This window comes from Dreissena polymorpha, chromosome 8 (genome assembly GCF_020536995.1).
Source record: "Dreissena polymorpha isolate Duluth1 chromosome 8, UMN_Dpol_1.0, whole genome shotgun sequence".
NCBI lineage: Eukaryota > Metazoa > Mollusca > Bivalvia > Myida > Dreissenidae > Dreissena > Dreissena polymorpha.
This window is the reverse complement of record NC_068362.1, coordinates 97,606,891-97,626,084: the sequence shown is the minus strand read 5'-3', so window position 1 is coordinate 97,626,084 and position 19,194 is coordinate 97,606,891. Positions and strand designations below refer to the sequence as shown.

Here is a 19,194-nt window from a genome sequence, read left to right as displayed (position 1 = left end):
ATTAAGTTGCCATCAAGTTAGTACATGTATGGTACGCTCCTATTGTAGAACCTTCAAAAATTGCATTTTCAAATCCATCTGCAATATTAGATTCACAATGCATTTGAATCACTTATAAAGCAATAACATTATTAAGTACGATTGAGCAATTGTTAAATTAATTGCAATTTTATTTTTATGTCCCCCACCACTATAGTGGGGGACATATTGTTTTTGCCCTGTCTGCTGGTTTGTGTGTTTGTTTGTTTGTTTGTTTGTTTGCCCCAACTTTAATATTTGCAATAACTTTTGCAATATTGAAGATAGTAACTTGATATTTGGCATGCATGTGTATCTCATGGAGCTGCACATTTTGAGTGGTGAAAGGTCAAGGTAATCCTTCAAGGTCAAATATATAGCTTCAAAGCGGCGCAAAAGGGGACATAGTTTTTCTGACAAATACATATCTTGATTTTACATACAACGAACACCACAAAATGTTAACATTGTGATATTTAGAAATAAAATATTAATTTTGTGATAGTCAATTTTACGCAATTCTAACTTCATGCCATTCCATGACAAAATGGTATGTCTGTAATGCTCCATTACAAAATATAAGCTTTTTGATATTTGCTGACAGCAGGGGGAAATATTGGTGATTTTCTTTGAATTGGAAGTCATCCGTAAACAGTTGCTTGGGAGTTCAGTATTCATGGCAACTATTTCTCCTCCCCAACAAAAAATGAATACAGAACATACAGAACAGAACATAATCATGTTGCTTGTTTCATGTAAATTTTGGTAACAATCTTTGCAATACAAGCTTATGGATTTAACCAATCAACATACATGTTCTGTTTTCTGCTGCATCTGCAGTTTGTAGTTGTTTGCTCTGATGGCAGAAGGTGAGAAGGAAACACTTGAGGACGAGTTTGACTATTCAAGTTCTGACTCTGAGTATAAAGATTGTGAGGACATTCCAGGAGCATCACTGTACAACGTCTTCAAAGGCTTTCACGTAGCTGGAAAATACAGGTATATAAAATAGTTGGGCAACTTAATTGAAATTATGGACCTGCATCGGGATAGGAAAAATTATTTTGGGAAAAACTACTAAAGAGTTCATACCAAGCGTGTTCCTTCAAATTCACATATATCAACTTCATATTTAAATGAAACTGCATAAGTGCAAAATAGGAATCAGTTTTAATTTACCTACAAATTGGATAAAAGGTTTTGTCCAAAGTTGTGGAAATTGGATCACAATTATTTACCCAATCAAAAATTATAGTTTTCTCTTCCTTGTTGTTTGTCAAAAGGTGTCTATCAAAGTATTTTTAAGTTAATTGATTGTATTTTGCCATAATGCAACTTTATTTCCAACTAATATTATGAATTATGAAAATTTGGAATATGAATGTGTCAACTTTTGATTGCACGCCAATGGTTTATGAAGCATGTGTTATAATTAATGTACAAGCACTAACGTTAAAACATGTTTGAACAAGACTAGAGCCCAGCAAAAAAACACACAACATATTACATTTAGGTGTCACAACTGCAATTTAACAAACTTCCTTTCCTTCAGATAGTGATTGGGCAAAGTTTGAAAAACATTAACATAACATAAATTATTTATTTTTTTAAAAATGTTTAATAAAAACTATGGCCTGGGCTTATTTGACAAAATCATGTTGTTGTTTTTAATGTTTGCTTTAATACCAGTAAATCAACCAGATAACCTCCAATTATATATCTATTTCTAGTATATATATTGTAGACATTAATCAACAAGATAACATTAATTTAAGTTTACAAACTGAAGAGTGAGATTGAATGATTGCATATTGACTGGCGGATTAATTGCTATCATAAACATATTTTGAAGTCCATTTATCACATGTAGAATATGTTTATTGTAAATAGTTGGCCATACGCTATCTGTGTTATCTTTAGTCCTGATTAGAGGGATCAGTATGATCTATGTGTTAAATGTGTTATTGTAAACAAATAAACATACACAGACTTGTATTCTTGATACCTTCTTTTTCAATTTCCAAGAAATTAAACTTTGGTTGTTTGATTTTACAAGAGGTATGATAATGTGTACAGTTTGTTCAAACTGGAGATATTTTAGTGAATAAAATGCAATTTTGATGTTTTAATGTAATGGCTTAAAGATATCATTTTAATCAAAACTTATAAACATGTACAAGGCGCACTTATGTGACATTTATATCATATGAATAGAACACTTTATGGATAATTTATAACTAGTCATCATTTTAAAGTAAAAAACATAATGTTTTCCTATGAAATTATTATTTGTAAACTTAAAATCAACAGAAACCAAATGATTATAAACCCAGATACAAAGAAAGTAGAAAGATAACAATTATAACAGTAGCCACTTTTGTACTCAGAATTTTTTTTACATGTATTTTGCACCAAAAACTATAAGCAACAAGAAATATCTTTAAAAAAAGATATACGGCGTTGATTGTGGTTGGATTTGGTGAAAGGTAAAGAGTTCAATGAATGAGATCAAAGATAGCGAATGTCTTTTTCTGTGCAGTTCTTAGCTGCATCACACGCATTACAGGATGTAAAGCGGAGTTTTCGCGGCTTATTTTACATTATTACATATTGCTGGTCATAAACCTAAAGATACAAAACAGAAAACCAAAAGAAGAATAGAAGTGAAATTAAAACATTAAGTCAACCGGCCACACGCGAAGTATCCGTACATATTTTAAATATTCATAGGCGCGTTCTTTGAACAAACATGTTTTAGTGGTTTGTCGATTATTAACAGTATCGAGAATCATCTCGCTCATGCTTAATACATTAGTCGATATGGTGGAATAATCATTGTTAAATTAATCAAAAATATTATTTATCATGGTATTGTTGAAAACACATTAAGAATCTAGTATTGAAATACCATAATTATATCGCTGAATATTTTCATTTAACATATTTCTGGTCTAAAGAAAATTCCACAGTCCAGGGTATATGCTAGATTCTTGAGTCAGATAGACTTAAGCCCTTATCAGCAATACAATAATGGTCTGTAGCTGTTAATGAGATAACATGCTGAGATTGATCCTTTGAGAAGGTTAACCCGAGAAAGTGATTTATTGCTGCTGACCACAAGTCTTCCAGATAACCCAAACACTTCACCTAGTTCACGCGATAGCGTCTATATGTCTATATTATATAACGATTATTTCACTTGCCGCGAAGTGACCCTGATACTGGTGCTGGCAATCCTTTGAAAATAAAAGGTGCATGCACAAACTGCATTGATGTCGAGAGTTGAGTGTAAAACTGTTCTATCTATCAAGCCTTTTCATTAGAGATAAAAAAAATTCATGCAGGAAAACAGTGTTACAAAGACGCGTTCATGTTTCCAATGTTCTGGTGGTATGTTCAAATCAGCCAATTGAATAAATGAAGTGTATTCATTCATATCTAGCCCCGGGAAATTTTATTTGAATTTTATTGGACACTTACAAAGGTCAGGTAAGGTGAAAAGCTGGCTTGTACAGCTACGCCGAAAAAATAAACCCATCTACAACAGTTTTCTACAATGTCTAAATGTGTTGTATATGGTATGCAACATTGCACATTGGCCCTCTTCTTGTTTAATCATACCGAAACTGACCACACCCAGTGGTTCATAGTGATTTATTTTGCAAAACAACTTGAACATATTTTCTTCTGAATCTGCAAGGGCCACAGGTTTAATATTTGGTGTGTAACAATGTTCAGTGGTTCTCTACAAACTTTTATTCAAATTATGCCCCTGGCGCTTAAATTGTTTAAGTCAGAGTCAAACTTTAATTGTTAAAGTTCAGCTTGAAGTGACAGCTTTAATTTAAAGTCCAATGTAACTCTTCAATTTATAACATTTAGTTCACCTGGGCTCTCTCAGAGTTGTTGTAAAATGACACAATCTGTTGAAAGTTGCATTTTTTTTTAATATTCATATTTGCGAAGTAAGTGGTGACAATGTTTTGTTAATACATGTACACAGCTCACTGAGCTCAGCTACACTATCATATGGAGATATCAAAATGTTAGAGAGACTGTCAGACAAATCTGACAAAATTAAGAATGATTGCTTTTTTGGGCAGAGCCAGACACAGTTTATGTATGACAAAATGTTGAACATTTCAAAATTAAAAGGCATCTTACAAGATTTCTACAATATAGCAAAATGAGTATGACAGGTCCTTTGGTCCTTTATGGAACATTTGCTTTCCAAAAAACACAATTTAACTACTGTTGTTACAATGTTTATTAAAGGGAAGCTATGGATGTGCCACCTGAACTAAAGCAAGCCAAGGCCCCAGCATATATTGAAGAAGATGCTCCACATAGCATTGACACTGTCGACTTTGGAAGTGTTGAGAAGGCAGTCGATGAAGCTAGAGGCCCAGGTGTAAAAGACAGAATAAAAATGTTTGAAGCTGTTGGTAATACAGAGGCGTATGAACAGAACTTGCAAAGTGAGAAAAGAGGTCCAAATATTGGTGAGAGTGATTCTATGTCTATTTTGCAAGATTACTCGATTATTGAGAGTGCACTGGAGAGGGAAAATACTGATGATATGAGTACCACCCAGTCGTTGAAGAAAAAGCCACCAGTGGCCCCTAAACCTGTGATGAAAGTGCAGCCACAGCAATCTGAAGACTGTTTGAATCAAGATGAGCCACCAAAAGGGGAATTTAAGCTGGATTTTTCCCAATCCCTTTTTGCAGATCAAACACAAGACAGTGAGAGCAGTGTTGCAGAAGAAACACTCATGAATAGAGACAGTTCAGAAAATGATCTTGATATGGTTTGTTCTAATACAGAACTGTCAAGTGTTCCTCAAGAACAGGAAATACTGAAAGCTGATCAATTGAAAGAGGATCTCCCAGAAGAGCATGTTATGACTGATGATGATAAAAAATGTGTTGTCACAGAAACACCAAATGTTGAACTCTCTGCTGAAACACTTGACATTGAAAACGCTGATGAACAACATTCTGCATGTCAGTTTGAAAATGATCTTTCTGATCATGACAGCTCAAGTGAGGATAATCACACTACTAAAGTTGAACAGTCTGAAAAATGTCGGGATGGATTTAATGAAAGTCGGGAAACTGAGAGTGGCAGATCGGATGCTGATCCCTCTGCATATTTAGAAAGAGGATTGGATCCAATGGAAGGAGAGCCCTGCACACTGAGTGCAGACAATGAACAAGAGTCAGTTGACTATGAAAATGTACCTCAAATGAGTGACCCTAATGCAGATAATGCTCTTCACAATTCTGAAATATATGAACCTGCTTCTGAACATACTATTGAAGATATACTACCAGTCCGCAGTCACTGTGCAAAAGATGATGAGCAACCAAAAGAGGGCAATCAACTATCAGTAGAGGATACAGATGCAGATGAGGCAGAAGACTCAATTCAACTAGTTGAAGCTCAAACTAACCAACATATTGAAACATTCAGAAGCATGTCAAGCAGTGTTGAAACTGCAGATTTAGGTTGGTCATATATTGAACCAAAAACTGAAGATGGAAATGCACCACTGTCTGACTGTCAAACTGAAGAACTGGATGAGTCATCAAGCAGTATTTCAGTGATTTCTTCAAGTGATGACAACATTACTATGAAGTATGAAGATGCTTTTGTCCCAACGAAAGATGATGATTCAAGTTCTCAAATTCCAGATCAACAACCAGTGTCTGATGTTGAAGACAGAAATGAAGATGAACCATTCTTGAGTGCTACAGAAGATGATCGAGCGCCAACCCCACCACCAAAATCCTTAGTTGTTATGGAAGAACTGAAGTCCTTAGCATATAGTCAGGAATCTGAGCCCATGTCGGGGCCATACCAGCAGTTAGGCAATGATAATATGCAGTCTGAAGAAGCAAGTCAGCATCCTACAGATAACACAAGCTCTACTTATTTATTTTCCGCATTCCATAGTCAGCCCATTCCACCCATTCAAGGAAGTAATCCAAACATGTTTGATCCAAATTTGAATAAAGGACCGTTTGTAAAGGAACAGAAGCATGGTGTTCCTTTTTCTATGCCTGGCTTTTCATCAAATCCACCCAGTTCAGGCTTTCCTGGACTTTTTCCAACAGATCCATTAAGCCAGTGGCCACCTCAACCGCCTATTATTGACCCTTCTAATCCTGGCAGATTTCCACAAGCACAAGCTCCCTGGCCACCATTCATGCACGGAATGATGCCACCAATACAGGGACAATTTCCAGGCCAAAGTATGCCACCTCAGATGTATGGGGGCTATCCTCCACTTCATTTTGTTCCACCAGGCACTGGACAAGGGGTCCTGCCCCCCTTTCATCCTGGTCCACAGTTTCCAACATTTGGTTTCCATTCGCCTCGTGCACCAACAAGGAACAAGGAAACACCACCCACTGATGCAAAGACCCAACCTTTTAAGACAGAACAACCACAAGGTAAGGAGTCGCCAATTTCTGCAAATATTGAAACACCAGTTGCGAGCATACCAAGATCACAACCCAAACCGGAATCCCCAAAAAGACAAAAGTCGACAGGTAGAGACAAACCCCGTAATGTGAATGCTGAGTCACCTGCAAAAGATGAACTTAAAAAGCAGCAGAGAGCTACGCCAACACATGCTACACCAACACATCAAAGGCAGACAACAGCTCAGCTTACCAAGGATTCATCTTCTCAGAAAAATGTAACAAAACAATCAGAAACTAAGCCAACGATAACAGAAAGAAAACCAAAAGGTGAATTTTTATCTTTTTTTCAGTAATTGATTATCTGCATATATAAAAAGACCAAAATATACTGACCCAATGGAAAGGTTCATTATAAAACAAACACAATCTAACCATGTTTACTAAACATGTTGTAGTTTTAAGACAAGTAGATCTCTACCAACACACTCTGTACTATACGTATGCCTTTATGTTAATAATTACTTTATGTGTTCACTTCTTTCTGTAATGCTTGCCTACTGTTGTCTATTATTAGAGAGTGAGAAATATGAAAGGGATACACCGAAAAAGGAAGTAAAAAAAGATCCAAAAGTAAGTCCATTAGCAGCTTTTTGGATGTTTTATTCACATTTTCAACTAAGTTGAAAATCCTGGTTAGTTCAAGAAACTAAAATTATATAGACTATAGATTTTTAGTAAATGATGTTAGAAATTACCCATTTCATGTGCGGAATAAGTATACTTAAATTATGTATTGCATTTATAAAATAATATACAAAATACATTGAAAAGGGGATTGTTGACATAAACTAATATATATTTTGGTTTATTGCCAGTCAATTGTGTTTACTTTTTGTAGTAAAAAGCTTTGAAATGGCATCGATGCTTGTTCTTTAACAGCGATTCAGATTGGGATCTTTAAACATTTGTAAGTCCTCATTACAAAGCAATTTGTCATCTTCAGATACCTGAGAAGGAGGTAGGCCAAGACACAAGTACACAATACATTTTTATGAACGTCCTCAATCCACCATTGGCCGATTGTGTCTCTCAAACGTATATGCAAAATTACCTGGAGATCTGCACAGACAAAGACATTGACCCTAAAGATATAGTATTCAATTATTCACGAACATGCATTGTTTTTTCAACCAAGGGAAAGCCAGGTATACCATGTTTGGTGGTGCACTTTTATGAGTATCAATAGGTTTTTGCTCAAATACAAAATGTATGCGAACATGTTTACATCAAGCATTTCCTAGAACAACTGTTTACACAATAACGCTGTTCTTTTTGGTTGATACCTCAATGAAAAAAGTATTTATTTTAAATGGTATTTGATATTTTTTCTATTTCTGAATGAATTAATATCCAAAATAACTGTTGTCTCTTTATTAGATATGGAAAGGTTAAAGCAGAAAGTCAAGGACAAAATATTGTCTGGAACAAAATTTGAAGTTCGTCTGATTGATAGACCCTGCAGTGTTGCCATCAGCAGAGAAGCAGGGCTTGAAATCAGTGAATCATTGGAGCTTTTTTTGGAAAGCCCACGTAACCACGGTGAGCATGTTGAAATCTGCAGTTTGTGTCAAAGCTTATACACAGTTTTTATAAGTCATATTTTGCTGTCTATAAGCCCACATTGTCATCTTTTTTACAACTGTATACAAATAGAAACAATACTTACAGATTACGTTCATATGACTTTTGTATTTGGCTGCAATATCATGTATTAAATCAACCCAAAGCAGTAGATTTAAAGGGCCACTCCAGCCTCTACTGGGGTGATAATTTGAACAACTAGTCTATGGTAATATATTGCTACATGGTGCTTGATATCAATATAATTTTATTTTAATACCATGATTGGTTTTATTATTGAAGTGTCTTAAAATAATAATTCTATACCATTAAATATAATGCACATGAAGTGCAATAATATTTCATAAATTGAGTCTGTTATACAAAATTGCAAATGTTAAAAGCTATTATTTAATTTTAATATGTACAACAATAAATCAATGCTTCCAAGATTAAGTGTGACTTGTTAATGAAACACACAGTGATTGAATGTATCTACAAATTGTAAAAAAGATCATGATGAGCTCATTTTAGTGTTTGAAAATGTGAGGTTGCCCTGGCATCCCAAAACTTTAAACTGGAAATGTTTAAAATCTAACATAATAGCCTGGGGCATTATAATTTCCTTATATAGATTTTAAAATTGTATCATCAGTCAGCAACTTCTTTGGGATATTAAGTAATCTGAAAGGAATGTTCTTGGATTACTGTATAATACATTACTACATTTCTTGAGATAATTTTGTTTTTGTTAAAATAATGGCATCTATTATTCAATCATTTTTATTTATTTTCAGTGCTCAACTTCAATCTTGTGCTTACTTTTTACACATCACTTTGTACTGAATCTCAGTTGAGCAACACATGGCCATCTTGGTCCTCTTGTTAGTTTTGTATATTTCCAACAATAGTTATTCAACTTTCAGGAGGTGAATTAGATCTACAACAGCAAATGTTTGAAACAGATGATGGAAGCTGCATAGTAGCTACCTTTAAAGATCCAAAAGGTGGGTTTGAATGATGAATGAGCCAGGCAGTGGGAAAACTGGACTTAATGCATGTTTAGTCTGCATAAACTTACATAGTCAACAACAAAAATCTGCTTTTATGGAATGTTTTGTTTTAATGAAGTCTTTTCTAAACAAAAATACAGTCTTGATAAGAAGGTGCTGAATGCACAGGCTAATCTGGGACGAAACTTGACGCACATGCATTAAGCCTGGTTAACCCAGAGGGTGTTACAAATGTAATATTCTTTAAGTTATTCTTAAAATTTGATTGCTATCCCCTGCCAAAGGCGGAGGGATACAGAATTGGCATTCTCTGTCAGTCTGTTATTCCGTCTGTCCGTCTGTCACAAAACTTATAATGGCTATATATCTCAGAAACTATATAAGATATCAACTTGAAATTTCATAGATGTATAGATATCAATAAGGAGAAGTGCCTTGCACATGAACCATAACCCTTAACTTTCCTAAAGAAGAATTATTGCCCTTTGTTTTTTTGTATGATGTTACTTTTTAGGGCTATATCTCAGATACCATGCAAGACTTCAACATGAAACTTCATGGTCATATTAATATCAATGAGGAGAAGTGCCTTGCACAAGAACCATAACCCTGCACTTTCTTGAATAAGAGTTATTGCCCTTTGTTGTTTATGTATTGTGTAACTTTTCAGGGCTATATCTCAGATATGCTAAAGATTTCATTTTGAAACTGCATGAATGTATAGATATCAATGAGGAGAATTGAAATGCATAAAAATAATAACTCTCCACTTAAATATTTTTTAAGCATTATACCATATATCAATGGATTTGCACCCATCCATTAACAAACTTTATTTAGTGTGAGATATCAATTCAATGAATTTGGTTTGTTTTTATCTGCTGATACGTTTGGTAAGAATGTGAATACCAGGTATTAGTAATATTGTACAATTTGGAATGTTAAAACTACATTATTATAAGCAATATAAATGATAACCTTAGTTCTGTATTTGTCAAATCTGCTCTACCAATGAGATCGAGGACGAATTTCATTTGATGTTTAAATGTACAGCATATGCTCATTTAAGACCAATTTATTTAAAACATTATTATAGAAATAGACCTAGTATGTTTAAGTTGATACAACTGTTTAATACAAACAACAAATCTGAATTGTTTATGTTAAGTAAATATATATCTGGAGCTTTTAAAATTCGCTACGTAGCATTGACGGATTTATAACACTGGTCATTGTATACAAGACTCAAGACTAGTCATTGAAAGAATACATTACAATAACAGCTAGTTATTTGATTATAAGCTATTTTTGTTCCAACAATACATATTTATTACCATATGAAATTAATCATTGTACCAAATAAGCATGAATATTGATTGTATATAAGTTCATCCTGTTAAATATATTTGTTAAATAATGACCCATACTTCATTGTATAATCTTGTTGTATTAATTATTATATGTATGCATATATATATATAACACAAAAAACTGTAAAGTTTACGTGAATAAAATATGTTCTGTTCTGTTCTGTTCTGTTGAAACAAAGTCATGTAAATACATTCCTTTCACAGTGGCTGAGGCATTCAGTCAGAAAAAAGACCATGTCCTTAACAACAAATCTTTGGTTGTTTCCCTGTTTTTCCGCTGCGACTGGGGAGAAGTGTGGGATCCAGACCTTCATAAGGTTGTCCTGCCAGAACCAATCGTCATTCAACTTACAAACAACAGAAAAAGGCTTTTGCAAAGGTGATTGATTATTTTTATTAGCTCGGCTGTTTTCGGAGAAAACCCGAGCTATTGTCATAGCCAGCTCGCCGTCCGCCGTAGGCGTCGTGCTAAAACCTTAACATTGGCCATAACTTTTTAAATATTGAAGATAGCAACTTGATATATCTCATGGAGCTGCACATTTTGAGTGGTAAAATTTCAAGGTGAACATCATCCTTCAAGGTCTAGGGTCGAAAAAACAAAGTCAAGGGAAGTAATAAGCTTTAAATGGACATAGTTATCTGACCTGCCCACGTATATATTTTTGTTAAATAAATCAAAGCGGCGCAGTAGGCGGCATTGTGTTTCTGACAAACACATTGTGGTAAAAGGTCAACGTCAAGGTCATCCTTCAAGGTCTACGGTAAAAAATACACATTTATTGGAAGTAATAAGCTTTTAAGGGAGATAATTATTCAATATTCAACATAGCCACTTTATATATTTGGCATGCATGTGTATCTCATGGAGCTGCACATTTTGAGTGGTGAATCTACAGTCACGGTAGTGGCTTTTAATTATTTGCTACTAAAAATAGAGATTTGTTAGAGACAATTATTTTCAACGGAAGTAATTTATATAATTATAAATCTCATATTATATATTTCCTTACCAAGAATTGAAGTTCTTTTCACAGTTACTGTACAGATTTATTATTTTGATTATTTATAACTCAAATGATTGATTTGTCAAAGGTTTTTTTAAATGATATAATTACCATTCTTTCATGTACTTAGTTGTTAATAGTAGTGTTCATTACATACCTGTGGCCTTGGTTGTCAGTGATGTCTGACTTGGTCATTTTTGACTGTCTACAGACCCCCCCCCCCCCCCCCCCCCCCGGTTGGATTGAACAAAATCCAAGGGAAGTAATAAGCTTTAACGGGAGATGATTTCTATACCTGCCAAATGATAAATAGAAATTGTATTTCAAAGTGGCACAGTAGGGGGCATTGTGTTTCTGACGAACACATCTCTTGTTGGGTCACTAGGTCAAAGTTCAAGGTCACTGTGACCTCTAAAAAAAAAAAATTCTGACAAGCTTTCGCAGCCGAGCGTGGCACCCGTTATGCGGTGCTCTTGTTTTTGTTTAATTTACTTGAAGATGTCTTTGTATACTTGGCTAAAGTTTGAGAGTAGGAGTTGGTCAGTTTGTTTGCATATAATGATATAAGTTTGTTGATCGAATGACAATTTGGACAGCGTTTCTTCAAACACCTCAATTTCAAATAAATAACCTTTTTAAACATTTTGATAGTCCTGACTTTTTCTCTCTTTCTTTAACTAAAAGTTTAATCTTCAATTCTTATTTATATTCATCTTAATTTCTTACTTAATTGTTTAATTTTTTCTGAAGTTGCAGCGGCATTGAAGCACTCATTTAAATGTATGGCTACTTAGCAGTCATCGCTTATGTTTAAGCGCCTGCTTTAGATATTTGCTTAGCAAGTGCTCAGTGTTTGGTAACTATGAATAAAAAATTAGTCAACATACATTTGGTTTGCAATAATGATCACATATATTTGGTATGCAATATTGATCACATATTCCTTAGTTAATTATTTATTATTGAAAAAATCTGACAAAGCAGTGCAGGGCTTTGGTCATAATGGTGACAAAGCTCTAGAAATGTTAAATTTACCTTTCAAAGCATTATTTTGTTAGTAATAACTTCCTCACAAATGGATAAGTCAAGTCTTTGCTATCATACATGTATAATACATTTTATGGTTTTCTTTAGGCCAGCTTGTATGACCTTCATTCTTGAACTGGAAAGCAAGTCCTGTTGTTGCGAATTCACAGACGAGGGACTGAAAATCATGTGCACACTTAACCGGACAACAACTGACATCAAAACTAGGAAAGCTAAATGGCTTGAAGAGGTGGCTACATTTGTAGAAAACTTTATGAGACATGAACTGGAGCATTACGATCTTGATTGTTGTGCACAAATTTGGGAAGATATGAAAACACTTTGCAAAAGTAAGTGATGAACATACTTTGTTAAAGGAAGATTTGCATAATCTTCCAAGAAAGATCTGTCAATTATGGAACATCACATTCCAATAGTAAAGGGATTAATAACACATGACCGTTTATTTAAAAAAACAAACATGTAAATATTGATGTTTAGTGGAAGTAAATGCTGAACATTTCTGCAAACACTGTTTATAATGGAAGATCTTGAATCAATAAACAATGGCCAACCTTAACAGTTAACTTGTGCTTTACAATAAATGCAAGTTAGTATCTATCTGCAAATAGTGATTGCAATTTAATTACTTTTGTTAACATGTCAGAAAATATCATCTCACAAAAACTAATAATTTTGGCTTATTTTAGGGTAACCGATTATACCAAAATATAGAATAAATATGCTAATTTAAATAAGATTGGCATTTATGGAACAATCTATCATATGCAATCCTTTATTTTGTAGAGTATGAACATGAAGAGAAGGTTGCTGTGTGCTGCAATGACAAAACAAAACTGATTGAGATAGACAGTCTAAAAGGTTGTGGACAAGACGTGAACGATAACCTTTTGTATCAAGCAAAAGCTTTAGAACGGCAGTTAAAGAGGACATCAGAATGCATGCAGTTGAAAGAGTTGCACATTCGGGTGATGAGCAAGCTTGGAACATTTGAGTCCATGAAGGAGACTGACCTAAATGTGAACCCCGGAGAGGACACAGTCACAATGGAAGGTCAACCTGATGATATCACAACCATGCAAAAGAATATACTGGAAACTAAGAATCGTATACAGCATGTGAACTTAAATCAGTGCCTGTCAGAAAGATGCCTTTGTGCCATAAAAGATAAACAAGCGTTGTGTGACAAAATTGATGAGGCTTTAAAGAATGAGAACATTGAAGCTGTTTGGAAAGTTGAAGGCAGCAGCTTACAATGTGCTTATGTGGAGGATACCATGTATTCTTCCCAGTATGAAGAAGAGACAAAAGCTACAATTAGAAATATATTTTTATCAAATGTCACAGACAAATCAATCAGCTTTTATGCCACAGATGTCAGCATTATGAATACTTCTGAATTTCTTGAAATTTCCCAAGAGTTGACAGAAGAAAATGATACTTTGGCAGAATGGTATATCGATGAAGGGCATTTGAAAATGCATTTTGTTGGTTGGACCAAGAACGTGGATAAAATGCATAATACAATGCAGGTATTTGTGGATGAACATTTCATTAGACAGGTTGTCATACAACCAAGTGTTTTGAAATTCAGTTATTTAAAAAGGCACAAGCAAGACTTTCTTTCTGAGATCAAACAAACACTTAAAGAAAAACTTGGAAAACTCGAATTAATTGGTATGTACTGGACTGCATTTTTTATTCTTTGTTTAAAAACAACTTCAGCATTTAATGAGCATGATGCATTGATTTCTTGAACATTTAATGTTAAAATATTCTTTAAATTAATTTTATTTATAATTTTTAATTTTAGATGACAAATCTTCTGTTGTTGTTTATGGTAATAAAAAAAGTCGTGAAGATATTAAACAGAAAATGGACAGATTCTTTGCATCAATCATTTGTGATGAACTGAAAATTGAGAAAATGGGTGTGAGCAAGGTGTTTGAGGATGTCATGGTTCGTGGAAAAATAACAGAGATTGAAAATCAAACTTGGTAGGTATTACAACTCTGTTCAAGCCCCTATTTCTTGAATTATCTTACGTCTGTTGAGCAAGATTAGCTTGATTTCACATATTTAATGCTCCTAACTTTCATGGACAAATGGTTTTTGCCATATCGGTCATTCAGAATTTTGTTTTTTGGGACTTGAGTTTAATAAGGTCTGAAACTAATTTACGAGATTGTTGTTTCATTCATATGTGCTGCTGGTCAACCTTCCATCTGTTTTTCTGTCCGTACCTTGTTTAGTTACCGTGCAGGATCTTTGAATGATTTGAAATTTTAAAAGCTGGTATGCAGCATTCCTATAAGGTGGACATTTGTGTACTGTAAATTTGCTCTGGTCCTTTAATTATTCACGTAAGTATTTCTAATGGATTTCTGCAAGAGATTTCAGGAAATTATGATCCAAAGTTGATGAAGCTGTATATGCACTTCCATTTTAGAATGGTAATTTGCCTTTGTTGATTTTTCAGGGTGTTATTGGCGATTGAATAATAATTGCTGTCAGTTTTTTATATCAAACACTAATGATTCAAATTTTATGAAACTTTTAATGCAGCGACCATTTGCATGTAGATAAAAACAGTTATATAATCATACTTTTTAGCTTCAGTTTTACAGGGAATTATATGTTTTGCTCATTTTTGATAATATTGCGTTTTCAAAAGAATTTTGCATATTTGTAAGTCAGCTCACAAAAATGTATTATCCAAATTTTATAAATTATTGTTCCACTCCAGTGAGTTTTTAGTGAGTTATTGCCCCTTGAATGATATTTTGCTTCCACACAAGATCTTGAAAGCTAATAATGCAAATGATTGGACATGTGCACATTGTTAAGTAGTTTTGTGCCGATTTTTTTTCAGGAAGCTATTCACCTTTGAATCATAATAAAATATTTTAAACACAATGAAGTCTCAGGAACTTATTATCCATATTTGAAGACAATTAATACGCTTTTTTATAGGGGGGGGGGGGGGGACAAGCGAATATTGTCAGATCATTTGGCATGATTTACAAAGGAATTATTGACATTTGAATACAAAATTGTTTCTGGGTGAGATCTTGGATCTTGGACAATAATGACCAAATTAAAAAAACTTATATGCAGCTAAGGCTGGACAGGCACATATTGAATACAAAAACAAACATCAGTTTTATGGAGCATCTTTGATTTACACTGATATTTTACATTACAATAGTGTACAAACTGTTTCAATATTAACATATTGAAAACCTTAAATGCAAAAAATATATATAAAAAAACATTCATATTTATACAACAATTATCTTTTAAACAGTTATATGACTCCATAAAATAAGCAGCATCAGACAGGTTTTTAGCTCGACTATTATATATGAAATATATATAGTGGAGCTATCCTACTCACCCCGGCGTCGGCGTTGCCGTTCCCGTGTCCGTTTGCGTGCAAATGTTAAAGTTTGTGTACTACCCCAAATATTTTCAATGTCCCTTGACATATTACTTTCATATTTTGCATACTTGTTTACCATCATGACCCCAACCTATAAACGAGCAGACAACTGTATCAAGCATTTTGACAGAATTATGGCCCTTTTTATACTTAGAATATGCATATTATTGATAAATCTATGTAAAAGTTTGCGTACTACCCCAAATATTTCCTGTGTCCCTTGACATATTGCTTTTATATTTTGCATACTTGTTTACCATCATGGCCCCAACCTATAAACAAGAGCATGGCCACTTTTATACTTAGAATATGTATATTATTGATAAATCTATGTTAAAGTTTGCGTACTACCCCAAATATTTCCTGTGTCCCTTGACATATTGCTTTCATATTTTGCATACTTGTTCACCAACATGACCCCAACCTATAAACAAGAGCAGACAACTTTATCAAGCATTTTGACAGAATTATGTCCCCTTTTATACTTAGATAATTGAACATTTTGCTTAAATTGCCATTACATCTTTATTTATGCTCAGATTTTATAAATACTTTGATAAAACAACACTTACCTGAATACCACAATGGATTCCACCCAAACAATACCCCACGCCCCAACCCAGAATCCCTGCCCCCCCACCTCCCCCCAATTTGTTTTTTTCCTTTTTTATTTTTGGAAGATCATCTAATAAATGACCACACCCCACACTATACCCCCCTCTCACCCCCCCCCCCTACCCCCCCCTACCCCCCCCCCCCCAAAAAAAAAATAAAAATATTTTTTGTTCCTTTTTTTATTTTTGAAAGATCGTCTAATAAATGACCACACCCCACATTATACCCCCCTCTTTCACCATCCCCCTACCCCCCCCCCCTAAAAAAAATAATATTTTTTTTCCTTTTTTTATTTTTGAAAGATCGTCTAATATATTATTGCATATGAACAATTTCCCCATCCTGGCTTACGTTATACTGTCAAGCACTCAAATAGTCGAGCGCGCTGTCCTCTGACAGCTCTTGTTGTAAAACCAACTCAAGACTTTTCTAGAAATCTTGACCAAAGATACATGTACCTAAGGCTAAGTAGGAAACATGTAAAGGCTGTCTATTGTGTGCCGGTAATAGTGTTCTGTTCTGTTGGTGGCATCCAGTTGCATTATACAAGAAAGGGGTAAGGATGCAGATGTTGCGAGGCAGAGTGTGCATATAGAGGATGATCACTATGAAAGTATTCAAGTGGACGGTGAAGTAGCAGGAGCAGCCCCAAAGTCACAAGCAAAAGTCTTATATGACCGAAGTCAAAGTATGTTACAACTAGTTTTCATTTGTATATGCCATTTTAGTATAAGATTTATGGACAATATTAAGTTGATTTGTTTATATGAACTTGTGCTGTATTGTAAATTTCTTTTTATGTCCCCCACTATAGTAGTGGGGGACATATTGTTTTTGTCCTGTCTGTCGGTCTGTTGGTCTGTTGGTCTGTCTGTTGGTCTGTTTGCGCCAACTTTAACATTTTGCAATAACTTTTGCTGTATTGAAGATAGCAACTTCATATTTGGCATGCATGTGTATCTCATGAAGCTGCACATTTTGAGTGGTGAAAGGTCAAGGTCAAGGTCATCCTTCAAGGTCAGAGGTCAAATATATGTGGCCAAAATCGCTCATTTTATGAATACTTTTGCAATATTGAAGATAGCAACGTGATATTTGGCATGCATGTGTATCTCATGGAGCTGCACATTTTGAGTGGTGAAAGGTCAAGGTCATCCTTCAAGGTCAGAGGTCAATTATATGTGGCCAAAATCGCTCATTTTATAAATACTTTTGCAATATTGAAGATAGCAACTTGATATTTGGCATGCATGTGCATCTTATGGAGCTGCACATTTTGAGTGGTCAAAGGTCAAGGTCAAGGTCATCCTTCAAGGTCAGAGGTCAAATATATATGGCCCAAATCGCTTATTTTATGAATACTTTTGCAATATTGAAGATAGCAACTTGATATTTGGCATGCATGTGTATCTCATGGAGCTGCACATTTTGAGAGGTGAAAGGTCAAGGTCAAGGTCATCCTTCACAAGGTCAAGGTCATCCTACAATGTCAAACATCATATAGGGGGACATTGTGTTTCACAAACACATCTTGTTTTGATCATCTATATTAATCATGTAACATTCGACAAAAATATTTGAAAGAAAAAGGTAATATTTTATCATTTAAAAGATGCCGAAATAAATTAGTTATTTCTTGTGTTACTAATGTGTATGTGGAATGAGTGGTATATTTTAGTATTTTGGGCTTATATATTTTTTCTTGGAAAACACCACATGCAAACAAAAACATATGACAGCACATCACAAACAGTGCTGGCTCCCTTCTTGTTACACAGAACAAGGAAACCCAGTTACGTGTTCATTAAGTACACAACGAAGAAATAATTGTGTTTAATTATCATCAATATGAATTACAAATGCATGCCTTTTGTGTAGTGTATGGTTGTTCAAATACACATGACAGTCTCCTATGTAAGTGTCATTTTGTACTTGAATTTGTCCGACGATATAAAGAAAGGTTTTCAAGGAGAGGCTTGCTGAGCAGTGTGAGCCTTTCTGAGAGGAGTCGGATAAATTCAAGTACACACTGGCATAAACATGGTATTCTTTTTATCCTACAATATGATCTATCATAAAAACATTGATGAGACAATCACAACATTAGCTTTAAATTGTTAAAATCAATAAATAAACATGATCAACAAATTAACAAAATAATCCAAAATAATTCTAATTTAACATAGCACGCAATTGCGATAATTAAAATATCGATTGTGCTGAAACTGTCCTGTAGATTGGTGACACTTTTTCAGATTTAATAGGAGTCATAAAAAAACTAAATTTAGTATTAACTGCACGCTTAACCTCAATGGCAACTTAATCCAATGCTTATCACAATAAAGTTACAAGTATCACTTTCTCGAAATTTATTTTAAACCACACAATTTTTTTAATAACATTTGTCCTGAATGCCGAGATTGTTGTTATTTTAAGAGTTTGATATAAGGTCATTTGAAACATTAACTTTGTTTGATTTTAAGCATAAGCTTACCATAGGCATTTATTGGTTGTATGCATGCAATATCACAGGGCTAATGTTAATTGTTTAATGCTCCCAAAGGGAGGCATACTGTTTTGGCAATGTCCATTGGTCTGTTATGCCGTCGGTTTTTCCGCAATTTTCAGTTT

The 19,194-nt window shown here is 34.3% G+C and overlaps 1 protein-coding gene across 3 annotated transcripts in view; it reads left to right on the top strand.

Moving 5' to 3' along the window:
- Positions 1 to 19,194, top strand: part of LOC127841043 (protein mono-ADP-ribosyltransferase PARP14-like) — an 83,469-nt gene that overhangs the window by 9,842 nt on the left and 54,433 nt on the right. For all 3 annotated transcript variants that reach the window (XR_008030690.1, XR_008030689.1, XM_052369555.1), the window contains exons 3-13: positions 859 to 1,017; positions 4,294 to 6,776; positions 7,024 to 7,079; positions 7,453 to 7,654; positions 7,887 to 8,048; positions 8,996 to 9,076; positions 10,657 to 10,831; positions 12,594 to 12,835; positions 13,293 to 14,183; positions 14,320 to 14,503; positions 17,100 to 17,251. Coding sequence is in view for 1 of the 3 variants with exons in the window: in XM_052369555.1 (XP_052225515.1) it covers positions 878 to 1,017; positions 4,294 to 6,776; positions 7,024 to 7,079; positions 7,453 to 7,654; positions 7,887 to 8,048; positions 8,996 to 9,076; positions 10,657 to 10,831; positions 12,594 to 12,835; positions 13,293 to 14,183; positions 14,320 to 14,503; positions 17,100 to 17,251 (4,768 nt within the window). In the remaining 2 variants the exon portion in view is untranslated. The remainder of the gene's footprint in view (positions 1 to 858; positions 1,018 to 4,293; positions 6,777 to 7,023; positions 7,080 to 7,452; positions 7,655 to 7,886; positions 8,049 to 8,995; positions 9,077 to 10,656; positions 10,832 to 12,593; positions 12,836 to 13,292; positions 14,184 to 14,319; positions 14,504 to 17,099; positions 17,252 to 19,194) is intronic.